At 39.0% G+C, this 16,097-nt stretch overlaps 1 protein-coding gene across 8 annotated transcripts in view; it reads left to right on the top strand.

The window, feature by feature from the left end:
* The window catches only part of arnt2 (aryl-hydrocarbon receptor nuclear translocator 2), a 454,524-nt gene that overhangs the window by 53,082 nt on the left and 385,345 nt on the right, over positions 1-16,097 (top strand). For 4 of the 8 annotated variants that reach the window (XM_072564840.1, XM_072564846.1, XM_072564842.1 and 1 more), the window contains exons 3-5: positions 1,678-1,695; positions 7,688-7,901; positions 13,135-13,348. In XM_072564840.1, the coding sequence (XP_072420941.1) occupies positions 1,678-1,695; positions 7,688-7,901; positions 13,135-13,348 (446 nt within the window). The remainder of the gene's footprint in view (positions 1-1,677; positions 1,696-7,687; positions 7,902-13,134; positions 13,349-16,097) is intronic. The other 4 variants (XM_072564841.1, XM_072564847.1, XM_072564845.1 and 1 more) reach the window with 1 other exon arrangement.

Raw genomic sequence — 16,097 nt, 5'->3', positions numbered from 1 at the left:
AGGCAATCACAGTCCTGATTGTGTCTTCTACCTTGGTAGAGTTTACCATTGGCCAAAAACTGAACTAGACCAGGCATATAAATACAGTGACTACAAGAATTAAGTCAGGTACTAGACATTCATTGGTGAGTAACTTACCTCTTGACTCCCCAGAGCTTTTCCATCATTCAAATGCACAAATCAGGAGAGTGATGGCGTATTGCCTGGAAGAATGCAGTTCTACACCAATCAGGGCAAAACAGTTACTTGGTTGGTATCCCATCCAGCATCTTCAGCACTCAATTCCTCCATCAATGATGGATAGTGGTAACTGGATGCAGGATGCAATGTAGAAAATCATTTTGTTTCCTTGAAAGCACCTTTCAAATAGTGACCTCTACCGCCTAGAACAGCAAGGGCAACAATTGCATAGGCGTACCATCCTACAAGTTCCTTTCTAAGTAGTACACCATCCTGACTTGGAAATATATCGCTATTACTTCATTGTCACTGGATCAAGATCCTGGCACTTCATTACTAACACCACTGAGTGTAAATGCATTAAATAGACTGCAATGGTTCAACCAAGGCAGCACTTCACTATCTTCTCAAGGGTATTAGTGATGGGCAATAAATGCAACCTAGCCAGTGATGCCTACATCATGTGAACAACTTTTTAAAATCCTGTAAGTTTTAGTGTATTGCATTGACAGTATTTTTTGAATTGAACATAATAACGTTCTAACCTTTTGGTGATTAAATTGAATTGAAAAGCTCCAAGAATGGCATTCTTTGCTGAAGATTCCAGATAACCACATTTAATTCATCCTCATGAAGCAGTCATTAGCACACCTGGCATTGTTTCAAACTGTATGGCTTCAAGGCATACACTCAAAGGCATGAGTACGCAGACTAGGCTGACTTTTCAGTCACAGTACCTACTTACTTCTGCATTGCCAAAATCGCTTTGACTGTTAAACTAAACTGAAATGTTGTCTGCCATTCACTATGATTCAGGTGATACTATTAGAAGAGAACCAGTGTGTTTTTCTGATGGGGAACATTGCTCCCTTAAACTGTTGCATCAAAAGCAGATTCATTTGTAATTATTCTTCCTGTTTTTGTGAGATTTTGCTGTGCATAGTTTTTTTTCACCTGTTCAACAGTAGTGTATTTGTAGCTATTCATTGTGTGTGCAGATGTTTGAATTGTTATGTTTTGTTTCCGTCCTTGCATGATGTCTCTGAGCAAGTTTTCATTTTGTAAATTCTCTAATTGCTTTAATTTTTGCAGTGATTTATATTACTAAAAATAGATTCATTATGTGTATACAAGGTGCAGTGAATGGCTGAATTGGATACAAAATGCACCTATGAATTATAAGCTTTGTTCCCATCAATGGGAACAATCACAGTACATACTCATTCTATTCACTTGAAGGCAGTCTTGTTTGCCATAGAATAATGGTATAAAAATCAAGACATGTCATTTTAAAATATCCAAGAACTTGCTATGGTGGAAGGCCAGTATCATGTAAACTAGTTTAGCAAATTGTTGAAAAAATGGAAGCGTATGTAATGTGTGATGAGAGAGCTCATTTGTCAGCATTTGTGCAAACTGGAATAAGTTGCATGTGCAAAATTATGAAAGTCAATAATTGTTTTTAAATTATGTTATTTACATGCTTCATTTGTATAGGGAATTAGGCATTATGAAGTAAGTACAATACAAAATAGAATAATGCAAATACTATTATTTTGAATAAGTTGATGACTTAAATTTGGTTACACAATTTTGTGACGTGCTTTCCTTATTCAAAAATAAATCAACTTCGTGCTCTGTTACAATTTTTGAGACATTCTCACAAGCTCCCTGGCACAAATAACTGTCATTTGCATACTTCTTGCTGTTTGCATTTTGCACTAAGTTGGTACTACCAAATACCTATCTGTACCTATCTATTATTTCATCTCTTTAGTATTTACAAGACATGCATACTGGCCAACATGCACTACACATTCATTTGTTGGCATTGATAAACTTTCCAGTAAGACAAATGGATGGTAAATTAAAAAGAAACTGGTTCATTGGTTATGAGAAGCAAAATAAATGTAGAACACTTCAATTAGTCTATACTTTCTGTAAAAGTACAACATAGCAAAGAGAGGACTATATTATTTTGACTAGCAAATGCAATACACATTTTTTGCTTTATTTCCATATGGGTTTGCTTCTCACTGGGAGAACTAAATTCCTAGGTCAAGACCTGCTTTCTAGCAAACTATTAGACCTGATTGAGGGTCGGTCTAATGTTTCTTTGTTCGTTATTTTGTTAATTTTTAATGTCAACGAAAGTTCGCTCTGGCAACTACCCTAATAGCTCTGATGAATTAAAATATCTCCACCAAGATAGAAGTGAATGATGACTGTAATGTCAGAAACTGACCTTCATTGTTTGAAGCATGGTAATTGAAATGTTTTACCTGAATTCAATATATTAAAGTCCTTTGTCATGCAAGCACCTGGACCATTTGGCTCATCAAGCCTATCCCAACCTTAAATAATGTTATGGCTGGTCTGCCCCAACTCCCCTTTTGTGCCAGTTCTTTCTAGCCCTCAGCGCTCTGATATTTAAAAAAAAATCTGTCCATCTCCTCTTCAAATATCTTATGATCTAGCTTCCTTAATCCTCTGGGGTAGAGATTTCCAGCCATTCACTATTCCTTTGCAGAAGCAATTCAATTGCATTTCGGTTGTAGTTTGGTATACCCTTATTCTGTAACTGTGTTCCCTAGTTTAAGATTCCCTGACTAATATAAACTTTTCAACATCTACCCCATCAATCCCCCTCAGAATCTTGTTTGTTTCAATAAGATTACCTCTCATTCTTCTGGACCCTAACAAATAAATAAATAAGGACCGAGTCTGTTTAGCCATGATTAATAAGTCACTCCTTCCAATCTAGTAAACCTCTTCTGAAGTACATTCAGTGCCAGTGCATCCTTTTTTGGGGGAGACAATGGTCTGGGCACCAGGATTCAAATCCTGCCAGGCAGATCATGGAATTTGAATTGAATAAAAGTCTGGAAGAAAGAATCTAATGGTGACTATGAAATCATTGCCAATTATCAGAAAAACCCATCTGATTCACTAATGTCATTGAGGGAAGAAAGCTGCCATCCTTACCTGGTCTGGCTTACATGTGACTCCAAACCCACGGCAATATCGTTGACTCCAAAACCATTATCATCTTAATTACTTGCTGCACCTCCATCCTAATGTGTTTTACATGCAAAAGGGCATTCAGATCACACTGTACTACACCTTTTTGAATATTTTTCCTGCCAAAGTGAACAAAAATCGCAATTTCCTACATTAAATTTCATCCCACTCATTCAACCTGTCTGTATTGCCTTTTAGATTCCTTATGTCCTTATTATGACATGCTCTTCCACCTATTCTTGTATTAGATAATTTGGATACATTACACTCTGTCCTCTCTTTGAAGGCCATAGTATAGATAGTTCATAATTGAGGCCCTTAGTTTGATCTTAATTGCACTCCACTAGTTGTATCTTTCCAACTTTAAAAAGACTGTCAATCCCAATTCTGTCTTGTGTGGTAACCCAAACCTCAATCCATACTCTAATGTGTCACCCCAATAGTATGAGCTTCTGTTTTGTGAAATAATCTTTTATTTGGAACCTTATCGAATACCTCTGGAAATTCAAAGATGTTATATCTACTGGCTTCCCTATATCAGCTATGCTTGTTATTATCCACAAAGAACATTCACCCATTTCCCTTTCACAAAACCACATTTGATTATATTAGGCCTTCCTAAATTCCTATTTCTTCCTTGGTAATGGAGTCTTCTGTTTCCCCATCAACTGATGTTAGGCTAACTGGCCCATAGTTTTCTGCTTTTTATCGCACTCCCTTCTTGAGCAAAAGCATTACATTAATTGTTTTCCAATTTGTTGGAGCGCTCTCAGAATTGACCAATACTTCCATGATCTCTGGAATGACTTATTTTAAAATTCTTGGATGCAGGCTTTCAGGTCCCGGCAACTTGTCGCTTTTAGCCCCATTAGTTTGTCAAATGCCTTGCCCCTTGTTATACAGACTGTTAGGAGATTTTTTTTCTCCTCTTAGCTCCTTACTTATCTGTTATTTCTGAGATATTTATAGTCTCCTCCATGAAGACCAATACAAAATACTGGTTTAAATTATCTGCCATTTCCTTGATCCCCATTAATAATTATCCAATTATATCCTTCAAGGGTCCCATACTACACTCTCTTAATATATCCATAGCGCTCTTGCTGTTTGATTTTATATTTCTTGTAAATTTGCTCTCATAATCAATTTACTCCTTCATCAGTCATCCATTGTTACAAGTAAATGTCCAGTCATCTGGCCTGCCATTAGTTTTTGTTGTTTTGTATTCCTCTGTTTCTGAATGGATACTCTTACTGTCCACACTTCATGGACACATGGGTGGATCATTTTTCTCATTGATTCCTTCTTTTTGCCTGGAAAAAATTTTAGCTGTTATTATCCACAAAGAACATTCACCCATTTCCCTTTCACAAAACCACATTTGATTATATTAGGCCTTAGGCCTTTAACTGTTATGGAATATGTGCTTAAGAGTCTACCACTAAATTTCACTGATCTTCACCTTCGTCTATTTTCTGAACCTGCTCTGGACAACTCTTTCTTAGTCATTCCCTTTATATATTTTGAGGACACTGGTTTGAGATCTGAATTGCTCTTGCCCAAACTGAATTTAAAATTCTACCACATTGGTGATTACTACCCCCTAAAGGTTCTTTTTACTAAAAGACTTCTTATTAACCCATCTCATCATACATTATTTGATCAACATTGCCTGTCCCCTAGCAGGTCCTACAATGTACTGTGGAAAGAAGCAATTGTGGGCGGCATGGTGGCACAGTGGTTAGCACTGCTGCCTCACAGCACCAGAGACCCGGGTTCAATTCCCGCCTCAGGCGACTGACTGTGTGGAGTTTGCACGTTCTCCCCGTGTCTGCGTGGGTTAACTCCGGGTGCTCCGGTTTCCTCCCACAGTCCAAAGATGTGCAAGTCAGGTGAATTGGCCGTGCTAAATTGCCCCTAGTGATAGGTAAGGGGTAAATGTAGGGGTATGGGTGAGTTGCACTTCAGCGGGTCGGTGTGGACTTGTTGGGCCGAAGGGCCTGTTTCCACACTGTAATGTAATCTAATCTAATCTAAATTCCTGATTCACTCTACAAATTCATTTTCCTTGTTACCCTTGCCTACCTGCTTTGTCCAGTTAATATACAGATTAAATCAGCCATGATAGATGTCATGCCTTCCTATGGACAAATATTATTTCCTGATTTATAATTTGTCCTACAATAAGGCAACTCTTTTAGGGCTTGTAGATGACTGTCACCCGTGACTTCATTCCCTGGCTATTCCTTATTTCTGACTTCTCGATCTTCGTCATCCAGCAGTCATGTCTCTATGTTAGCTAGCAAATCGTATTCATTCATTTCTATTTGTGCTGCCAACTCAATTTGTTCAGAAATGCTGCTTGCATTCAACTTTGACTTTTCACTATTCTTACTCTGGTGCTAATTTCTGCTGTGCTCTTTTGCGTTTGTTTTCTACACTTCATTATTGTTTGTCTTTTCACTACCTTTCATCTCTGCTGTCTGTTTTTTTTTAAACCTTCTTTTCAATTGAATCATTCTCCCCCCAATAATTCAATTGAATCCCAATATACAGCCTTTATATGTCATTTGCCAGAACGCTGTCCCCAACTTTGTTGAAATGAAGCCCATCCTAATGAAGCAGCTTTCTCTCTCCCCAGTACTGTTGTCAGTGTCTCATTGGACCCCATTTCATCCCCACCAAGTTTCAAACCACACATTTTTCTCTCTAATGTTATTATGTTATTCTCTAGCAGGAAAAAACAGAGTAGATATACAAACTATTTCCATTGGTTGGAGATTCTAGAACTAGGGGCATAGTCTGAGAATTGGGGCTAGACCATTCAAGAGAGATGTTAGGATGTACATCTGCACAGAGATTTGGAACTCTGTATCACAAATGACCGTTGTTACTTTTAAATCTGAGATTTGTTTTCTTAAGCAAAGATATTAAGGGATATGGACAAATGGCAGGTATATGGAGTTAGGCCACAGATCAGACACAATCTTATTAAATGGAGGAATGTGCTTGAAGGGCTGAATGGCCTATTACACTACCCCAGTTTGCATGTGGCTCAGGTAGTCACCTGGAGTTTGTTACGTTTGTGGTTCTTCAATTTAGCCCCAGATATAATCCCTCTGCAGAACTTCTTTAATAATCCTACTTATTGTCATTGGTATCACTTTAAGTTCCTCTCTAGCCCAAAAGCATTGTTCTGATCCTTGGCACTTAGTAGGCAGCACAGCCTTTGGGATTATCTGTCTTGGCTGCACCAAATTGTTGCTGTATTTCCCTACCTGTGGTCTCTTATCTCTCCTCCTCCCACAAATTGCATGGTGCTTTGTATTCTGGTGCTGTGGTCAATGTGGATATCCCTGGCCCATCTGAGCTCTTGTCCACATTATTCTGTATCCCCATCTCTCTGCCTCAGTCACAGCTTCCTGTCACTGACCACAGACGTCCCAGATTTGACTTAATTAATTTAATGGCGTGACTGTCTCCTGAAACAGTGACTAGGTACCTCACTCCAGCTCAATAACTCTGAACCCAAGTTCCCAGAGAAGCCGATGCTTGTGCAGATGTGTTCACTGTATATGCACTAGTGTTGACCAGATACCATATACTACAGCTGTGACACATCACCTGCCAAGCTGTCTTTATTTAATTAATTAGGATGTTAAATATTTTAAGTGAATATCTTAATTTTACTCTTCAGTTGTAATGTTTCTTGATTTAAATTGGTTGACCAATCAAAAGTGACACAGAGGAAATACCTACCAATCACCTATTAACTTTTAGCTCTGACATGCAGAAACAGGTTATAGGCACTCTTGGTTTTTATCTACCACCGCCACTGTCCTTCTCATGCAACTGGGCTCTTCTGTTTATGATGCTACTGTCCCCATGTTATCTTGTGCTGTGAGAAAAGCCCTGGCCCTTTCTCCAGCTTTATATGAAACTGCTGTGCCCATGCACTCCTACTCGCTCTTCTACTCTGATTTTTGCTGCTTTTGCACTCTGTTTCAGGTGATGCTAACCTGCACACTCTTGGCTGATTCATAGCTGAGAGCTTCAGTTCCTGCTTTCTCTCCCCCACTGTTTCAGAAGCTGCTCTTCCTCCTCTCTCCTGCTCTTTTATGAAACTGCTGACCCTGCTGTGTCTGTGTTTCAGAAGCTGCTATCCCATGCTGTCGTGGCTGTTGAGAAGCTACTATCCCGACTCTCTCCTGCTCTTTATGAAATTGCTGTCCCCACTCTGTTTCACCTTGTTCTCCTTAACTTTTGAGAGATTACTTTAATTGTCGTATTATGAATAGCTATTTCACTATGACTGCTGTGTAACAAAATAATTATGGCACCTTTTCCATATCAGAATAGTCAGAAGTCCTGAAATATTGCAATGTCACTGGAAATAATTTATTGACTGCTAACTAGAATTGTTTTGTTTTTATAATTTTCCTCAAGTTTATCAGTATTATAATTAATATTTTGTTATAATCTGCAGAGAGAACCACAGTGAAATTGAAAGAAGGCGTCGAAACAAGATGACTGCCTACATCACAGAATTGTCGGACATGGTGCCAACATGCAGTGCTTTAGCACGTAAACCTGATAAACTGACCATTCTACGGATGGCTGTGTCACATATGAAGTCGTTAAGGGGGACAGGAAATACTTCCACTGATGGTGCCTATAAGCCTTCATTTCTAACAGAAAAGGTTTGTGTTCAGATTAGAAGTTTTATTAAAAGTTATTTGGTGAATCCTGAAAATGTTAAGGAGATAGCATTTACTTTTCAGGCGTTTTGAATTATTTCACCTACATCTATTTAACTAAGCATAATGTAGATTTAGTGTGGAATGTTTTTCAATTTGTTGAGTTGGAATTACATTTAGTACTCTCTTATGTAGTGATAACAGTGGAAAACCAAGAAAGTTCTTTGTTTCCATTCTTGGAGGACTGGGGGATCCAATTTGAGCAATGGTATCAAGTATGCAGAAAGTTGGGATGTGTAAATAGGGATGCTCAATCATAGCTATAGAGTGTAACATTGGCCAAGACAGTTGTAATCCTGTGAGAGGAGCAGAAACTAGGATGGAGAGATTTGAACAATGTGTTTAGAAGACTTTGGTATGTAGCTGGGAGACAATGAAACATATAAATTGTGCATCTACTGCTGAGGTGGCCTAAATGGTGACATTCTCCCAGGAAAAGAAAATTCCTTACAGAAAAGGAGGCTCTGCACTGCTGTCGTGTGTCTGTTTTCTCCATAAAATGCTAATTTGTGTTTCATCTTAATCATCCATTTTAGCTTCAGTTACTTATTTGCTTGGTATTCTTTGTCATCACTCTGAACTCGAGGTGCAAAAATGAAAACTTCTCTTCGGCTTTTCGAAGGATACTGAGAAGGAAAATCCTTACACTGAGAAATCCTGACTGCAGAAAAACATACTAGTGCAGCACACATTTCCAGTTAAACTCTGCTCCCACCTTTGATCGGAGTCTGACAAAGAAGCCCACCAAATTGATGTGCTATTGTGTAATTTGCTCAGCTAGATGGTTTAACAGACCTCAAGGGAAAGAGCTTTAATATTGGAAAAGATATATCTTTTGTTATGATTTCTGTAATCAACTAAACAGCAATTCATGTTTTTTTTAAACTAATGAAAATCAAGCAACAATAATTTCTAATGTGTGGCTACCTTGTTGAATGCTCCTCTCAAATAGCTCCAAATAACCTGAGCAACTAATTTTTATTGGTCATGTTCTATAGTGGAATTTTCTTTGGGAAAGCTAAAGTATATAAAGTCATTGTTTTGTAGTTGTCAGATGTTCATACGGGGTTTGGAAAAAGATAGATTAAAAGAAGCTGCATTGATCTTCTGAAATCTTGAACACTAAAAACACCAACATACAGACTAGCCAAAGAATTCCATCAAAAGCTAAAACACCTAATTGAAGATTCACGCCACTCCATTCATTCCATCCAAGAATTCCTGAATGCCATCAAAGACACCAAGATAGAGGACTAAATAATGATCTTCTTTGACGTTACAGCCTTATCACATCCTAGTCATTACTAGGAAAAACAGGATCACAAACACCAGACAGCACCAACTTCATCAGAAAAGACAACATCACACTACAGCACCGAAGAATTACAAAAAGCACAAGTAAAATATCTACAACATTTTCAAGAAAAACGGGTACCCAATAAACACAATCTGCTGATTCCTCAGAAACAAACCCAAACAAGCAGACACAACGCAACCAAAAGCTATAGCCACATTACCCTACATCAAAGAAATGTCAGAAATGACTTCCAGACTACTCGGACCCCTTGGCATTATGGTAGCCCACAAACCTACCAACATACTTAAACAGCGACTAATGAACCTAAAGGATCCATGAGGTATTACCAAACAAACTAACGTTATTTACAAGATGCCATGCAAGAACTGTAAAAAAAAACACTACATCGGATAAACTAGCAGGAAACTTGCCACCAGGATACATGAACACTAACTAGCCACCAAAAGATACTACCCACTCTCTCTAGTTTCCATAGATACAGACAAAGGAGGACACCACTTTGACTGGGACAACGCACACATCCTCAGACAGGTGATTAGATTAGATTAGATTAGATTACATTACAGTGTGGAAACAGGCCCTTCGGCCCAGCAAGTCCACACCAACCCGCCGAAGCGCAACCCACCCATACTCCTACATTTACCCCTTACTTAACACTACGGGCAATTTAGTATGGCCAATTCACCTGATCCTGCACATCTTTGGACTGTGGGAGGAAACCGGAGAGCACCCGGAGGAAACCCACACAGACACGGGGAGAATGTGCAAACTCCAAACTCAGTCACTTGAGGTGGGAATTGAACCCGGGTCTCTGGCGCTGTGAGGCAGCAGTGATGCAAAGACAAGCACGAGAATTCTTAGAGACATGGCATTCTAACCAGAACTCCATCAATAAACACTCAATTTGGATTTAATCTACCTTCCCTTGAAAAAAAGAACCGGAAATGACATCACCCACCTTCAGAAACCAAGACCTAGAAATAGAGAGGGGGGACATACCATCAGCCCTTCACCGGAGACTCTCACTGATGATGTTACCTAGTATGGTGACGAAATGTCTGAAAACAAACCTTCAAACTCAGCGAGCTAACTTACAAACTTATCAACCTGAGCTACAAATCTTCTCAAAAATCGCTAACACAGCTTAGTCTTAAAATGCAGGGAAGAAAAACGACAAAGCAGTGGTGAAAAACAAGTTGGTGAATGAGATAACAACCAAAAAAGAAGCTACTGTCAATGACCCAGATGCCCCTGTTGGCAAAATCTTGAGCATCCCTAAGAATAACAGAATGCCCCATTGTCATGGCATCCGATCACCTATGAAGGTGGATGTTGGTGTCAACCTTAATATTAGCCAAATGTCAGATGTCCTGAATAAAACTAATTCTGTTAAGTCGCACTGTAATCTTGAATATCATAAACAAAAGGAGAAAGTGAGGACTGATCTCCATCTTTCAGCTGGAGGTCAGAGCTGAAAAATGTGTTGCTGGAAAAGTGCAGCAGGTCAGGCAGCATCCAAGGAGCAGGAGAATCGACGTTTCGGGCATAAGCCCTTCTAGTGCTTCCAAATAGACCTGTTGGACTATAACCTGGTCTTGTGATTTTTAACTTTGTCCACCCAGTCCAACACTGGCTCCGCCATGTCATGGTGCTGTGTTGGAGCTGTTTTTAATATGTTGTCAATAAAAATGTTTGTGTCCTATTTAACCTGTGGTAACTTTGAATAATTTGTGTTTATGTTTACCCTTCATTTATTGGTATAGCTGTGATTATACAAGCTTAGTACTGAAAGTAAAGTGCTTTAACATGCATAACTTCAAGAAGGAAGTAAGAACTGCAGATGCTGGAGATCCGAGTCGAAAAGTGTGGTGCTGGAGAAGTACAGCCAGTCAGGCAGCATTTGAGGAGCATAATCTCTTCATCAGGAGCTTATGGTTGAAACGTCAACTCTCCTCCTTGGATGCTGCCTGACTGGTTGTGCTTTTCTAGCACCACACTCTTTGTTGACGATACATAACTTCAAGTGCAGTTTTAGGAGGATTATCATTGGTACTACAGAGTCTTTGAGAGCACTTTTACCATTGCTCAATAATGGCCCTTCTGCTTGAATAATAATATTTTTTGTAAGTGAGAGTTATGAAAGCATATGGAGTCTTACGGTTGTGGAATTGAGGATAGAAGCAGGGAAGTTATGCTGAACCAATGTAAAGCTTTGGTTACACCATACCTAGAATACGGTGCCCAGTTCCGGACTGCACGAGGAAGGATGTCAGAATTCTTGAGAGAGTGCAGAAAATATTTAGTCGAAAGGTTCCATGGATGAAGGATTCTAGCTACAAAGTTGGGTTGGAAAAGCTGGGACTGTACTCTTGAGAACAAAAGAGAATGAAAGGTACTGTGGTAAATTGATGTGTTTATTGATGTTGTTCCGGTTTTGAATCCTGGCTAAATAGAGACATGCACAGGAATTCCTAGAGGCTTGGCATTCATACTGGAACTCCATCAATAAACACATCGGTTTGGACCCCATTTGCCAACCTCTGAGAAAAAGAACCGGAAATATCACCCACCTTAAGAGACTGAGCTAATAAATAGAAAGCAGGACGTAATACCAGCACTTCATCGGAGGCTTACTGATGATGTTACCTAGCATGGTGATAAAACACCTGAAAACAAACCTTCCAACTCAGCGAGCAAACTTGCAACATGGTTTTCGAAGTGTTTCAAAGATAAATAGTTTGAATGCATTTTGCTGTTCGTCATAACCCCTACAAACTGAACACCACAAGTGTTGCTTCTACATGACGTTTGTTTTAAAGCAAAAGTTAATAAAGTAATCTGTCAAGTAGCTGTTGAATAGAAGCACATGGGGAGAGTGTCATTCTTGAGTAAAGAGTGCCACACAACTGGCAACTGATATAATATAGATTGGAGAATTCTAATTACAGATTTCATATAAGGACATAGAAAATATGTTGAACTGTGACTTGAACATGACAAGAAAGAGCTGGAGTACATCATACACCCCTAGACCATGCTCTGCCATTCATTTACATCATGGCTGACTTTACTATGCTTCGATCCTGTTCCTTTATCCCCTTAGTGCCTATCAATCAGAGGCTTGAAAATGCTCAAGCATCCACAAGCCTCTGAAATAGATCATTCTTAAGATTTGTAAATCTCGCGATGAAGAAGTTTCTCTTGGGCGGCACGGTGGCACAGTGGTTAGCAGAGCCAGAGACCCAGGTTCGATTCCCGCCTCAGGCAACTGTCTGTGTGGAGTTTGCACATTCTCCCCATGTCTGCGTGGGTTTCCTCCCACAGTCCAAAAATGTGCAGGTTAGGTGAATTGACCATGCTAAATTGCCCGTAGTGTTAGGTGAAGGGGTAAATGTAGGGGAATGGGTCAGGGTGGATTGCTGTTCGGAGGGTCAGTGTGGACTTGTTGGGCTGAAGGGCCTTCCACACTGTAAGTGATCTGATCTAATCTAATCTTAATCTCAATCAGAAATGATTTGCCACTTGTTCAAGGACTATGACTCTCATTTCTGGACTCCGTAGTCAGTGGAATGAGCCACCTCTGAAAATTACTGAAAAATTTTATATGTTTGAATGCGGTCACTTCTCAATCCTCTAAGCTGCAGAGAATATTGGCCCATTCTACTCAGTCTTTCCTCCTAGGACAACCTTCTCATTCCAGGATTGAATTTGGTGTTTCTCTTAGTCTGCAAATGAGGGAGAATAAGTTATTAGTTCTTTATGGTAGATCTTCATTGAAATGTCTAAACTAAACAACCCGCATGGTACAGTGAAATGTGATTCTGAATTTTAACTTACATATTTTCCCTTCTCTTTCAGGAGTTGAAACATTTGATTTTGGAGGCAGCAGATGGATTCCTTTTTGTAGCTGCAGCTGAGACCGGAAGAATCATCTATGTTTCAGACTCTGTTACACCTGTTTTAAATCATCCACAATCTGAATGGTTTGGAAGTACCTTGTATGATCAGGTTCATCCGGATGATGTCGAGAAACTGAGAGAGCAGCTGTCTACATCAGAAAGTTCCATGACCGGTATGTATTTGCTTGGTAATGAAAATCTGGTATGTCAGAGGTTGCTTGAAAGTAGCTAAGTATTAGAACTGCCTTGTCATCTATCAAAGTAGTTCTGCGTTTGACCAATAAATACCTGCATGATTATAAATATCACTCAACTTTTAGAAATTTGCTGTTATATTTAACTAATCTAATAAATGAAATGACTGAGAATGGGTTACATTTGAATTTTGATTACACGTTGATTCACAATACACAAGTTCACAAAGGTCTTTCACAACAAAGAGGGTGAATAAGTTTTGGGTGAATCACAGAAGGATGGACAGATTTCAGCACAAAAGGAAGACATTCACCTTATTGTGTTTGTGCTAGTGAAGAAAGCCAATCCACATCTAATCCCTTCTTCTGCCATCATCCTACAGGTTAAAACACTGCACGTGTGCATTCAAGTTTGTTTTTAAATGCAATTAAGGGTTTTGTTTCTCCTTCCCTTTTCATTAGTTGGTTGTAGATCCACCACTGGACAAAATTATTCCTCAACCCTGCTCAAATTATCCACCACTTACGTCAAATCTCTGAATCCATGGTACCATTCCTTAGGTTATTGGTCTCTCTGTTTAGGGAAATGGGTCTTTCCTATACAATGTAACCCTGCCATCATAATTTTATGCATCTCAAATAAATCTCCACTTGGTTTTCAAAGAAAGCAAACCCAATGGGAACAATCTCTCAACCCCACATTAGTTTGAATGCCTCCATCCAATGTCTTTTCAACCTTCTCTTGTCAGAGGAGGTCAACTCCAACTGGTAGTGTATATCCATCTATCTGAAGCTGCTTATTCCTGGATTCTCTTAAATCTTCTTTGTGCTGTCTCTGAACCTTCATATTCTATTTAAAATATGGTGCCCGAATTGAATACAGTACTTCAGTTGAGGTTGAACCTACATTTTATAAAATTTTATGACAACTTCCTTGCTATTGTACTGTGAGGTGCTATTTGTAAAGTCCAGGGTGTCTCTTCCTCAACATCTCCTGCCACCAGTTTAGCACACAAATTTCCAGATATCTCTGCTCCACCACCCTTTAGAATGATTTGATATTGACTTTCCTCATTCATTCAACAAAAGTAAATCACTAAATTTTCTTAAACATGTGCCTGTGCTTCACCGACCTGTCTGTCCTCTTGAAGCCTATTACAATCCTCCTTACAGTTGACGGTACTTGCAAGTTTTGTGTAACCTGCTAAGTTTGAAATATTACCTTATGCACACACAACTGGGTCAATAATATTCATTAGGAAAAGCAGGACTTCTTCGAGGAAACTTCATTCAGACCTCCACACTTGTCCAAATGACAGTTAACTTTGTCTTGGATTATTGGTTCTAAAAGTATTTCCACAACCAAAGTTAAATTAACTGGTTTCTATTTGTAAGGTTTATCCATAGGCTGTATATATTGTCACTATAACTGCATATTGTGCACTCACCACCTAAATAGCCACACGGCCTGTGATGTTAGTGCCAGTGACTCAGCATCGAGATGTTTACGTTAAGGAATACCAAGTGGTGTGAGGGTTGCAAGACATCCTTGGACATCAGTAGCACAATATGTGTGCGTATGGGTGGTACTTGTTTCCAGCTCTAGGTGCACATTTAATTATGTTAGCGGTGCTGATTTCCTCTATTAATGCAGTGGCAGGAAAATCTTTGTAGCATTTACAATTTTCTAGTCTTCTGGCACCACCCTGGTAAGTAATCAAACATGCTGTTTCCTTAGTCAATCTTTTGCTGTGTTTATAAATGTTATTTGTGTTTTTCTTGATTTTACTTTCATGCTGTTTTATTTTCTAATTTCCTTTTTAATATTGCCCTTTTGCTTTGACTACTGTTTTAAGCCTGTAGACTCTAGTTAGGCAGTTTGTTACTGATGTTACATATGATTATTTGTGCTGCTTAAATTGATACTATTTTTGCTGAAGTTTTAATCCACCCCTTCAGACTCATATCCTCAGGATTATCGCTAATAAAAACAAGTTGCATTCTGTGAGGTTTTCCTCATAAACATTTAGGTTTTTTGTTTCATATCTTGGAATCATCTTCAAAAGAAAAATGGCCTTTTGGAGGAGAGATGACAAAGCTAAAGACAGAAGATTTATATCGATATAATGTGTTTCATGAATTCAGGACATCCCAAAGTGTTTAAAGTCAGTGAAGTACTTTTGAAGTGCAGTCACAGTTGTAATGTAGGGAAGTTGTCCATCGAGTTGCATAGGTGATGGGGAGGGGGCTAAACCCAACAAACGCAGGCCCGCCAATAGAATATCAGTAGTGAGATGACTTTAAGTAAAGTAATTGGGAACAAAATCAGGTGGCACTTGTTAAAGTGTGAAGTCATAACAAAAGGAAATATTGGTTGTGAAGATAAATTGTTTTTGATTAACTTGATTGATTTATTTAAATAAATAAGAGGATTGCCGGCATTCATTTGGGTTAATGTGTTTATGAATGTCCAAAAAGTATTTGATGTAGTGCCACAATAGACCTATTAGCAAATTGTAGCTCTTGGGGTTAAAGGGTCATCAGCAGTATGGAAACAGAATGCCGCCGCCTTCCCTGTTCTCCATGGCAAAAGGAACCATATTAGCTTTGTCTCCAAGTAGAAATGCAAATCAATTATCTTTAATTGCCATCTCCCTCTTCTGACAAGCAAAAGGACAGTTTGCAACACAACAGTTTACAACTTGATGTTCATTATATGTTACTGGGA

This window comes from Chiloscyllium punctatum, chromosome 48, assembly GCF_047496795.1.
Source record: "Chiloscyllium punctatum isolate Juve2018m chromosome 48, sChiPun1.3, whole genome shotgun sequence".
Taxonomy (NCBI): domain Eukaryota; kingdom Metazoa; phylum Chordata; class Chondrichthyes; order Orectolobiformes; family Hemiscylliidae; genus Chiloscyllium; species Chiloscyllium punctatum.
The sequence above is the reverse complement of the archived record's forward strand: the minus strand, read 5'-3'. Positions and strand labels throughout refer to the sequence as shown.